The sequence below is a fragment of the Halichoerus grypus genome, chromosome 5 (genome assembly GCF_964656455.1).
Source record: "Halichoerus grypus chromosome 5, mHalGry1.hap1.1, whole genome shotgun sequence".
Classification (NCBI taxonomy): Eukaryota; Metazoa; Chordata; class Mammalia; order Carnivora; family Phocidae; genus Halichoerus; species Halichoerus grypus.
In genome coordinates this window covers 174,387,934-174,400,475 of record NC_135716.1, presented here as the reverse complement: position 1 = coordinate 174,400,475, position 12,542 = coordinate 174,387,934, and the positions used below count along the sequence as shown (strand labels likewise).

The following is a 12,542-nucleotide window of genomic DNA, read 5'->3' as shown; positions in this document are numbered from 1 at the left end:
CAGAGTCCCTGCTAAGCTCAAAGCCCTACACAGATCTTGATCTCAAGACTCTGAGATCTTGACCTGAGCCGAAACCAAGAGTCTGATGCTCAATGGACTGAGCCACCCAGGTGCCCCCCAAATTTTGAGCTTTTTTAGAAGCAACAGGACCTGTTTGGTCTCAATGAAACACATGAAGCCTCATGTATAAAACATTTAAAAGTGAAGAAAGGGCAAGTTGCCCTTATTGACCCCTGAAGCACCTGTGTGGAACCCTTAGGGTTCCCTGAATCCATATTGGGAACCCATGGGCTACATGCTCTCAGGCCTCCTCCAAGAGAATTGATAAAACTCTTGCACCTGTGAGTTTCATACATCACTAGGATTAGTGAGGGACTGGGGCTGGAGTGGAGGATGGGTAGGGTGAGAGTTCAAGGTGGGGAGATGAGACATTCTAGACCCCGATCTGTCTCACAGGCAGGATGCAGTGGGGTAACCTGGGGACCCAGGCCAATTTCACCCCAGAACATAGGCCCAGATAGACCCAGCATCTCAGGGCAGGGCAGTAAACAGGTGCAGAGAGACCCAATACACAGAAACAGGCAGGTGGACCCAGGCACGGGTGGGGCAGTAGGCAGGGGTGCAGAGACAAGCCTGTGGTGAGGCCCACCTCCCTCCACCTTGTAGTTCCAAGGAGACAGATAAAAAGGCAATTTCAAACCCAGCGATTGGTGAGAGCAGGATATGGCCCCCGAGTTTCCCCCTTTGGAACCCAAAAGAGGTCTGGCCTCCCTATAATCAGACAAGCTGGTCTTTTTTTCCAAAGAACAATTTCTTTTCCAGAGGGCACAAAGAAAGACTCCTTACAGCCCTGGGACTATGGGAAGACTCCCCACCCCCTGCCTCTCCCTGCTCCTGCCATTTAAGATATGGCAATAAAATACTCAATTTCATATATCTATGTGGTTGAATATAGATATAGATGTAAATGACATCTCTCTCTACACACACACACACACACACACACACACACACACAAGATCCTTCATTCCCCACATTCCAGGCATCTTACATTTGCCTGGGACGTCAGAACTTAAAAGAATTCTTTGGTATAAATTACAAACCTGCTTTTGAAGCACTTTTCAAAGAAAGAAAGAAAGAAAGAAAATTCCAAAGCAGGTTGTTATGTGCATATGAGATTCTTCGTTGGAGCTATAAACTCTGACAGATTCTCCCTGTCCCACATTTCAACCCCCTTCCTCCTCTCCCACCCCCACCTCTCCCTCCGCCTTGCCCACAGCCCCCCTCCCTCCCCCTCCCCCAGCTCCCCTCCCTCCTCCTCAGCATCCTCCTCCCTCCCCTCACCTGCACCAGCATCCTCAGAAAGCTGCTTCCTGCCCTCCTCTCTCCCTGTCTCCCATCGATTTATTTATCTGATTTCTTAAAAATACACCCAATCCCCACAAGCCTCTGGGTGCATGTACCAAAATAAAAAGACAGCAAATTAAATTAAATACCGCCTCTCAGAACTTGAATTCCCCATTAGCAGAGAAAGCGAGCAAACCCATGTTTTCGCCTCATCCCTGCACCTCGCTCCCTCCCACACACGCACCTGTTTACTTCCTTCCGGTCCGCAAACCTCCAAAACGCTCCCACGCAGAGATCCTTTCCTCTTCATTCTTCTTCCGAAGGCTCACTTACTCTCTGGTGCCCGCCCACCTCCTCCCTCTTCCACAGGCCATCCCAGGTGGGCTGCTGCGGGCCCCTGTTTCAGGACACTGTGTCACTTAAGCATCCAACAGCCCCGACCCAGGAGTAGGTGCTCTTACTCCCCTTTACAAGCAAGGAAATGGGCTCAGAGAGGCTCACCTGCTGGTAAAGACGGAGACAGGCTCAGCCTCTGCTGCCAGTGGCTGGGTGTCCCCGTGGACCTGAGCTGCCTTCATGCTGGGGGTGCTGGAGGGAAAGGAAGGAGGGGGAGTCCCCCCGGAAGGAGGAGGAGGCCCTGGAAGACGTGGCATTTTGTGGCTGGTTCCTCTGAGATGCCATGTGGAGGGCCAGGTCATTCCCACAAAATCTCTCCCACATCCTCCTTGCAATTTCAGGTTTATTTTAAACGCGATGGGGAACCCATCGAAGCAGTGCCCCTGTCCGAGCCTCCGGCTGCAAGCTCTGACCCCCTCCAGGACAGCAGGCCCTTCCGCAGCCTCCTGCACCGTGACCTGGATGACACCAAGATGCAGAGGTCGCTGTCCCTGCTGGACGCCGAGAACCGGGGTGGGCGACCCTACACAGAACGCCCTGCCCGTAGCCTGACCCCGGACCCCAGCATCCTCTTCCAGCCCACCACCGAGAACATCCCAGAGACGGTGGTGAGCCGCGAGTTCCCACGCTGGGTCCACAGCAACGAGCCCATCTACTTCCTGCGCCACAGCCACGTCCCGGGCAGTGACGGCACCGTGGAGGTGCGTGCCCTGCTCACCTGGGCGCTCAACCCGCAGATCGACAATGAAGCCCTCTTCAGCTGTGAGGTCAAGCACCCCGCGCTGTCGATGCCCATGCAGACAGAGGTCACGCTGGGTAAGACTTGGTGGGTGCCGTGCTGCAGGCCCCCCTGCGGAGCTGGGTGGCAGGGATCCTGGGCGTGGGGTCCTTGGCTTGCTGGCCACCACGGACGTGGGAAGGAGATGGAGCAAACGGGCATCAGGCACTGAGATCAGAGCTGGGGTTCTTAAGATTTTTTATTTATTTATTTGCGAGAACATGAGTGAGAGAGATCACAGAGGGAGAGGGAGAAGCAGGCTTCCCGCTGAGCAGGGAGCCCATCATGGGGCTGGATCCCAGGACCCCGGGATCATGACCTGAGCTGAAGGCAGACGCTTAACCGACGGAGCCACCCAGGCGCCCCCAGAGCTGAGGTTCTTTAGAAGGTTTGCTGAGCTGGATCGGGGAACATGTGGGGTTAAGGGGAAGTCAGGGGAGTTTGCTGGACAGGGTCAGGAACACAAGAGTTTGGGGGAATTTGGTCAGTCAGGATCAAGAATATGGAGAGTCAGAAAAGTTTGCTGAACCAGTAATTGCTCAAGGTAAGCAGACAAGGGTTCAGAGGTGGACAGCATGGCCCTGGAGTCTTGCTCTTAGCCTCTCACTGTGCCTCCTCATGAATCCACTGTCATGGCCACTGCCCCTGAGCACTGTTCACCTGTCATTCCATAGACACTTCACAAGCAGCCCCCACAACCAGGCCTGGTGCTCTGTGCTGGGACCTTGTCAACACAGAGCCCGCCCCCACCGCCCTCTCTGGACCCTCTGTGCTTCCCACTGTTCTTTCTCGAATTTGAACCGCCCCGTCCTCAAGATACAATCTGCTCCGGACTGGGAGGCAGAGAAGCCTCAACCTTCATTGGGCTGCTTTTCCCCAGGAAAGCCATCCCCTGCCCCTCTTGCCTAAGCGGTGGCTTCCCTGGATGGTGCCCTGCCCCACCCCCACTGAGAGCGAGAAAGACCAGACAAGGACTTCAGAGCAGCTAGAGGGGTGAGCTTCCAGTTCACATCTCACATCTCAGTGACGGTGACGAGGGGGTGCTGCCGCGGGCCTGCCCCACCCCCTTCCCACCTGCACCCTAAACCAGATTAAAGCACTCACCTGCCCTGTCCTTGATCCCAGACTGTTCCCTTGACAGGAGCCATGTTGGCGGGCATCTCACCTTCCATCATCAGAGCAAGGGCAAGGCCTACTGACAGGCAATGGGCATGCACGGGCATGTGTATGCACCCCAGGGAAGTGGGGAGTGGGGGACACAGCAGGGCCACCAAGGTGCAGGGGCCAAATTGGGTGGATGAGTAGAGCCCCTAGGGCTGGCTTCTCATCCACCCTTGGCTGGTGTCTGTTGGTGTGACCTCAGGCCTCAGGTCCCTGAATATCAGTTTTCTGACCTGTTGAATGGAGCGAATAATTGGGACCTCATGAATGCCAGGAGCCAGGCTCTATGCAAGATGATTTCCTCACAAGTTTTCCTTGCGCCTGTGCAGTGAGCCTCCGGGGCAGTGAGAGATGCTGTCCTCATTCCCATGTCATAAGTGAGGGGAGCCAGCCTTGGAGTACCTCCCCTTAGGTCACCCGGCCAGGTCTGACCCAGGCTCACATTCTTCACCACTGTAATCTACTGCCCACCTGCTGGGCCTGTGGTGAGGCCACTCAGAGCCGGTAGGTGTAACCTGTGGAGAGAGCTATGAACCAGAGGGTCCCGAGGGAGTGGAGGGGCCCCTGCACTCTGGCCTTGGCAGGGAGACTGTGGGAGGGGCGGGGTGACAACCTCGGGGCACAGAATCCAACCATGTGGACTCTCTCTATGTGGGTCTATTTCTGGACTCTATCAGGCCAACAAAGACCAGAGCATGCCTCTCTCTGATCCGTGCTATTCCCTCTGCCGGGATGTGCCACTCCCCACAAGGAGACTATGCCCAGTGCAAGCTCATCCCTCTAAGAGCCAAACAGTGTTTGCCTATGGAGGATGGAAGGAGGTCCCACGGATGGATGGATGGTGGCAACTACATTCTTCCTATCGATGGAGCCAGAACCCTTGGAGTCACCCACTTCTCCCGCTCTTTTTTCATACCCCACCTCCAAGCCAACGTTAAGCCCTGGCAGCCCCACCTCAGAACCTGTCCCACATCTGCCACTTCTCACGGTTTCCTCTCCGACCACCCAACCCAAGCGCCGTCAGTCCCAATCTGGATTCTTACGGTAGCCCCCCAGCCTGGTCTTTCTGCTCCCACTCTTGTCCTTTTCTGTTCTTTGTCCTGATTGATCTACTTAAAGTATAAATCAGATCATGACACAGATACACACCCACCCCAGACGCTCCAATGGCAGACAAATAGATTGATAGAACAGAATAGAGTCCAGAGATAGACCCACATAGAGAGAGTCCATTGGTTTTTGATGAAGGCCCCTGGGCTGTTGGATGGGGAAAGAGAAGTCTTTTTAACAGACAGCTCTGAACAACTAGAGATACTTAAGGACAAAATGACTCCAGTCCCCTACCTCGCATACGCATAAGAGTTAATTTGAGATCACAGGCGTAAATGTGAAACCCAACAACATAACGCTTTTAAAGCAAAACATGGGAATATAGCTTTGTGACATTGAGGTAGGCCAGGATTTCTTTAAAAGGTCACAAAAGGCACCAAATGACAAACTGAAAATGGGTAAATTAGCCTGAATCAAAATTCAGAGCCTCTGCTCATAAAAAGGCACCTTTAGGAACATGAAGAGGCAAACTGCAGACTGAGAGAAAATACTCTCAAGACAGATATATGACAAAGGACTTGTATCCAGAATATATAAAGAACTACTACAGATCAGTAATGACAAGACAGCTCAATTTAAAAAAAAGAACACATAGAGAGGACCAATAAGCATTTTAAAGGTGCATAATATCATTAGTCACCAGGAAAATGAAGACTAAAGCCTCAGCGAGATATGCCATTTCATAGCGACTAGAATGGCTAGCATTGGAAAAACTGGTGATACCAAACGCCGACAAGGATGCAGAATAGTCAGAACCCTCACGCGTTGCTGCTGGGAATATAAAACAGTACCACTACGGTGGACTCTTAGCAGTTGCTTACCAAGATAAAAACACCCCTACTTTATGACCCAGTAGTTTCACTCCCAAGTGTTTACCCAAGAGAAATGGAAACGTATGTCCACAAAGATTTGGACGTGAATGTTCGTAGCCGCTTTATTCATCACGACAGCAACCATAAAAACTAGAAGTAAACCAAATGTCCATAATTAGGAAGATGGGTGAACAAATTTGTGGTATATTTGTACCAGGAACTACTTCTCATCAATACAATTGAACTCCTGTTACATGTAACAATGGGGACAGAGCTCAAACACATTATCCCGAGCGAAACAAGCCAGACAGCAGAGTACATATGGCATGATTCCATTTATGAAATAAACTTCTAGAACATAAAATCTCTGGTGCTAGAAGTCAGAACAGTATTTGCCTATGGAGGATGGAAGGAGGCATAAAGGAACCTTCTGGTGGGATGGGAATGTTCTAGAGTTTGGGATGGTGGTTACATAGGTGTTCACATCAAGATTCGTCACATTGTGTTCTTAAAAAGAGTGCATTTCCCTGTAAGACTGCCATTATATTTAAAACCAAATCTCAGCGGTGTTCACCCATCGCTCCTCTCTGCTCCATCTCTTCCAGCCACGGGGTCCTCTTCACTCTTCTGTGAATATGCCCAGCTCGGGCCCACCTCTGTGACTTTGCACTGGCTTTCTTTTCTGCCTAGAATAATCAAGCCCTCTTGCTCAGGTCTTTCCTTGAACACCCTATCTCAAACAGCCTCTTCCTCCTGACCCCATCAACTCCTTGCCTTGCTTTATTTTCTGGTATTACATTTATCTCAACCTACAGGTGTATTATGTGTTTCTTTATTCCCTGGATTCCCCCACTGGAATTTAAAGTCCGTGTGGGCAGGTTCTCTACCTGCCTTGTTCACATGGTGCAAGGCTCAGAACAATCCCTAACATGTTACTTAGTAAGCACCTGTTTAATAATTAATTCGTACTTTTCTGGGTTGTTGTGAAGATTAAATAAGGCAAATATGTATAAAGTGCTTAGCACAGTGACAGACAGAGTAAGTACTCAGTAAATATAAGCTATTGTTATTATTCATCATTGTATCCCCTACATTGCCCTGCATAGTAATTGACACAGATTAGGTGTACAATAAAGAACTACATGTATAGAGCAGATGAATGAATCGGTGGGTGAGTGGAATGGTTGGTCTATGGGTAGGTTTGTGATGGATGGATGGATAGATGGATGGATGGAAGGAAAATGGTTAGATGGGTGAGTGAATGAGTGATATGGTGAAATGATGAATGGATGAGAGGGTGTGTGGATGGATAGAGGGATAATGAATGGATGGATGGGTGGTTGGGTAGGTGGGTGGGTAGATGGATAGATGGATAATGAATGGATGGATGGGTGTATGGATGAGTGGGTAGATTGATGGTTGGATGGATAAGTGAATGGGTGAATAGATGGATGATGGATGGTTGGGTGAGTGGGTGGGTGGATGGATGGATGGATGAGTGGGTGGGTGGGTGAATGGATGGATGGATGGGTAAGTGGATGGATGGATGAGTGGGTGGGTGGATGGATGGATGGATGAGTGGATGGATGGATGGATGATGGATGGATGGATGGATGGATGAGTGGGTGGATGGATGGATGGATGAGTGGGTGGGTGGATGGATGAATGGATGGATGCGTGAGTGGATGGATGGATGGATGGATGGATGAGTGGATGGATGGATGAGTGGCTGGATGATGGATGGATGAGTGGGTGGTGAGTGGATGGATGAATGGATGGATGGATGAGTGGGTGGGTGGATGGATGGATGGATGGATGGATGAGTGGATGCATGTATGGATGGATGGATGGATGGATGAGTGGGTGGGTGGATGGATGGATGGATGGATGGATGAGTGGTTGTATGTATGTATGGATGGATGGATGGATGAGTGGGTGGGTGGATGGATGGATGGATGGATGAGTGGGTGGATGGATGGATGATTGGGTGGGTGGATGAATGGATGGATGGATTGGATGGATCAGTGGGTGGGTGAATGGGTGGATGGATGGGTAAGTGGATGGATGGATGAGTGGATGGGTGGGTGGATGGATGGATGGGTGAATGGATGGATGGATGGATGGATGGATGAGTCAGTGGGTGGGTGAATGGATGGATGGATAGGTAAGTGGATGGATGGATGAGTGGGCAGGTGGATGAATGGATGGATGGATGTTTTAGTAAACACCCAGAATTCCTGGAAAAGCCTAGAGGGACTTTTCCATGAGATTTCACAAGGCTGTTCTTGCAGCAGAATGCTCAGGAGAGGTAAGGAGGGCAACTTATATAATCAGGATCTTTTGCACTCCCCTGGGCAGATGCACACTACTTTACATTTCATATTATAGCCTCCTATCTGTCCCCCATTATTATTTTCAGAGCAACTCCTCAAATAGTATAGTAGCCTATTCTCCCCACTTATAGGTAAGGAGACTGAGGCCCAACAATTTGAACTGACACATCCAAGTCAGGTCATCAGAGAGCAGAAGCCCAGGCCCCAACCCTGGGTCTCTGGACCCCCGCTCTTTCTGTGTATCCAGGGGTGGAGAGCAGGAAAAGTCCAGGGGCTGAGAACATTCCTTTTGGTCACTCTCAGTGCTGTGTTTTAGGAGCAGGCAAGGAAGGGGGCAGGATTCAGCTGCCAGGAGCTTCTGGTGGCTCTCAGGGTGGGGGTGGGAGTGGGGAGGGTGACAGCAGTGGGCCTGGCTTGTGGAAGCAACATTTGATAGGCAGTGAGGGGGCGTACGGAGGCCCATCTGCTGCAAAGGCGCTGGTAGATCAACAGCTGCCAGGATGGAGCTCAGAGTGAGGGCGGAGCAGACCCCCTCCTGTCCCCCACTGTCTTTCGGGTCGGCGCCACATAGGAGTCCTTGGGAACAGGCAGCTCAGAAAGCCAGGGAGGGAGTCTGGCTGCCCAAGTGGAAGATAGCCTTCTGCCCTCCCCTTCTTCCCCAGCGCCCCCAGCCTCCGGGCCTCCCTCTGAAGACCTGTGTGCCACCAAGCCCTGCTCCTGCCACCTCCTTGCCTGTGGCGAGGCCACACCTTTGGCAAGCCACGACCCTCCTGAGGGCCGGGTTTATGGCCGCAGAATGGGTTTCGTGGTACCCAGCTTCATAAGCACCAGGGTGGGTGATTAGGGCTAAAATGGGGCCTCGTGCATGTTAGACTCCCTCTCCCCTCAGTCACTAGGCCCAGGCCTCGGCCTGAAGGATCAGGTGGGGTCTCTGGCACACAGGGCAGTGAGCAATCTGACCTGGACAGGAAAGGGGGTCACACTTCTCCAGCGGGGTGCCCTTGGGCACCCTCTGCTGGCTGCAGCAGGATAGTGCCATCCCAGCGGGACACAAAGAGCGGACACAATAACCCAGGGCCACCCTCCCCTATGCAGGGCTCCCACCTGCAAACCGGCTCCACAGCCTTGAGGGTTAATAAAGAAGGGGAGGAAGCTTCTTGACCCCCGCCCCACACCTTGCCAGGCCTTGGCTTCCTTACAGGGACAATCCAGAAGGTTGGGAAGTGACACGAGGTGAAGCACAAGGCCTGGCGCACAGTAGGCTCTCGGTAAATGTTAGCCCTCCAGCCCGCCGCCTCCCTAACAGCCAGCATAGCGGGGTGGGCAGGAGCTGCTCACATTGTTGCCATTGTGTACCTGCGGAGAGCAGGGCAAGTGACAGGCCCAAGGGCACATGCACTAGGCCAGAATCTGCCCTGGGCGGCCTGGGTCAGGGCTCCTTTTCCCACCCCGCCTCCCCCGGCTGGCGGAGGCGGCCGCCGAAGGCTTCCCCGCGCTCCCCCTCTTCCCACCCATGCTGCCCGCAGCCCCATGTGGCACTTCAGACGCGTGGCTCGTGGTTTAATTAATAGTCCTTTAGTTTCGTTCTCAGAGAACGAACTTGGCAGGGCCTGGGAGACCACGCACATCTGCTGGCTCTCTGATTTCTGCCGGGAGAGCCGAGCTGGAAGGAGAGGCTAGGGAGGAGGCAAGGCCGGGTGGGGGTGATCCCTGCATACAATACTCTCTGACCTGGCTTTCCTCTCCTTACAGTTGCCCCCAAAGGACCCAAAATCATGATGACGCCCAGCAGAGCCCGGGTCGGGGACACAGTGAGGATTCTGGTCCATGGATTTCAGGTCGGCCTCTTCCTGAGCATCTGGAAGGGTGATGGGAGGTGGGAGGGGCACCGGTGGGCACGTCATCCCAGGCAGCACATGCTTGACCTCCAGCTCAGCCCGCGGGCCTCGGTGTCCTGGTCTGTGGGGCAGAATTGGCTTTGACGAGGAGTGGCAAGACTTGCACGTATGTTTGCTGACCCATCCAGAACTCACAGCAGACATAGCTCATGGACCTTGACGTCCTGTCAAGTCCTAGAGTCCTTCTCGTCCTGGGGTTCCGGGCAGCCATTCCCAACCCATCGGATGGCCTTGTGTTTCCAGAGGCCTCTGGCCCCTTCCTGTTCCTCCTGTGACCCGAGCCCCCCTGCCCTGACCCACACAGAATGAAGTCTTCCCAGAGCCCATGTTCACATGGACACGGGTCGGAAGCCGCCTCCTGGATGGCAGCACCGAGTTTGATGGGAAGGAGCTGGTGTTGGAGCGGGTCCCCGCCGAGCTCAATGGCTCCATGTACCGCTGCACGGCCCAGAACCCCCTGGGCTCCACCGACACACACACCCGGCTCATCGTATTTGGTACGCCGCCCCGACTGGGGACCGGGAGGACGACCAGGCGCGGCCCTGGCAGGAGCTATCCCAGGGAGGAGGGAGCATCAAGGGCCCGGGTCCCCTACATTTGCCCTGAGAGGAAGCCTTACATGAAATACTGGACTTCAGTGCTGAAAACCAGAGAGCTCTGGGGTCAAATCCCAGAGCCAGCACTTCCTAGCTGGGCAACCATGGGCAAGCACTTAACCTCCCTCAGTTTCTGCATCTGTAAAATGGGGTTGACACTACCCCCTCCCCCCCACAGAGGCTTTCAGCTGTAGTGATACCACATGGCAGGTGCTGGGTACAGGGGAGCTCCTTTCCTGAGTTCTGAATGCCGCCCCCATCCAGTTCTCTTTCTATTCTTCCCAACAGAAAACCCAAATATTGCAAGAGGAACAGAGGACTCCAATGGTAAGTCCTCACTCTCAGAGCTGCTTGCTTAAAATCAAGTGATTTGCAAGGCTCCAGGACGTCCTGGTCCCCCCAGCGGCCCCTTTGTATGCCCTTGCCTGTCCCTCGAGCCTCAGGCAGGCGAATGTCCTCTAGTTCAGCAGTCTGGGTCAAAGGTGGTGAGGAGTGGGTGCTGAGGCAATAAATGGGGGACTCAGCACCCCAAACCAGCCAGTGGGGATTTCCAGAGACCTAGTGTGCCCCCTCCCCTGCCCCACCACCACTATCTACAATGACTCTAGCCCTCTTGGCTCAGAGAACTTAGTGCCCTGGCCCCAAGAGGATGTGTCCAGCATTGACCTTAGAGTTGTGCCCCCCTGGGCTCTTGACCACTCCATAGAGCATCGGGGAGAATAGTCAGGTGCCTTGGCTGGAGACACTGATACTGTCCTCCCTGAGCTGCCACCCAACCTGAGCACCACCCCCACAGCACCCAGACACTGCTCCCCAGCCCACCAGCCCTCCCCTCCTCACACATTTCACAATGGAGGCCCCCACACCTGGTCCCCACTGGATGATCCCATGGCCACCAGGCTCAGCCCAGCAGCCTTGGGACACGGAAAGGGTCACACCAAGTTTGGTGGGACAGGTGGCAGAGCTGGGATTTGAACCCAGCACATCCTGTTGCTGAATGCAGACTTTGGTCTGGGCAGGGGGGCCCTTTGAAGCTCTGCCACTCGGGGATCCGCACCCTGCCGCACCCATCAGGGTCAGCAGCCCCAACCCTGACCCTGACCCTGCCGCCCGGCACAGGTTCTGCTTCTGGCCCTCCTGGCGTCCGGCTCACCTTGGTGCTCGCCCTGACAGTGGTCCTGGAGCTGACGTGAAGCCTCGGCCCCTGCTCCCGCCACTCCACCCAGCACTGACATCTCTGCGATCGGTTTTCATTTCTTTTCTAAACTATTTCCAGTCTGTTCTTAGTCTCTTTCTGTCTGTGTCCTGGCTTCTTCAGTCAGTTTAATTAAAACAAAACAATTTTCCCCACCTTCATCTGGGGCTCTGAATTCTTCATTTATTCTATAGCAGCAGCTGGTACCCCCTGGTGCCCAGTGTCGGGATGGGCGCTGGGGAGGGGGTGATGGCAGAGATGGAAGACGTGCTCCTCCCAGGAAGGGGAGCGGAGCTGCACCTCATTGCCTCACCCCAATCCTAGCTACCAGATATGGGAAGTGGCCGGACTCTCTCAGGAAATCTGAGACTCCTCAGGGCCAAGTGTAATAGTCAGCAGTTACCACAATAGCGCGGCAAAACAAACCAACCCAAACCTCAGTGGCATGTAACAACACACATTTATGACTATGTTCATGCTCAGGATGAAGCTGTTCCACTGATCTCGTTGGCATGTGGCAGGTGCTGAACAACTATTGAGTGAGTGAGCGAGTGAGTGAATGAGTGAGTGAATGAATGAATGAATGGATCAGCACCTCTCAAAGGCCTGCTATGGGCCAGGCCCTTTGCTAAGCGTCCTGGCTGCAGACATGAGCAAGATGTGCTATTATCCTGAAGGAGCTCATGGTCCAGTGGGGGGAAAACATTTACCCAACTAGCCAAGGTAAGTCAGTGTGATGAGCGTTCGGCACCTCCCCAGGGCTCTGGAGCACTGAGTTGGGAGAAATTCATTCTGCTGGGGTAGGAGAGGTGGGTCAGAGGAAACCAAAGAGAACAGATGTCAGATGAACAGATGCCAGAAGCAAAAAGAGAGGTTGGCCAGGCAGGGAATGGAGGAGAATATTCTAGACAGAGGG

At 53.4% G+C, this 12,542-nt stretch overlaps 1 protein-coding gene across 1 annotated transcript in view; it reads left to right on the top strand.

Moving 5' to 3' along the window:
• The window catches only part of IGSF21 (immunoglobin superfamily member 21), a 235,281-nt gene extending 223,494 nt beyond the window's left edge, over nucleotides 1-11,787 (top strand). The window contains exons 6-10 of the mRNA XM_036115519.2: nucleotides 2,085-2,559; nucleotides 9,690-9,775; nucleotides 10,140-10,332; nucleotides 10,720-10,758; nucleotides 11,551-11,787. Of these exons, the coding sequence (XP_035971412.1) occupies nucleotides 2,085-2,559; nucleotides 9,690-9,775; nucleotides 10,140-10,332; nucleotides 10,720-10,758; nucleotides 11,551-11,624 (867 nt within the window). The 3' untranslated portion in view covers nucleotides 11,625-11,787. The remainder of the gene's footprint in view (nucleotides 1-2,084; nucleotides 2,560-9,689; nucleotides 9,776-10,139; nucleotides 10,333-10,719; nucleotides 10,759-11,550) is intronic.
• Nucleotides 11,788-12,542: the final 755 nt, after the last annotated feature.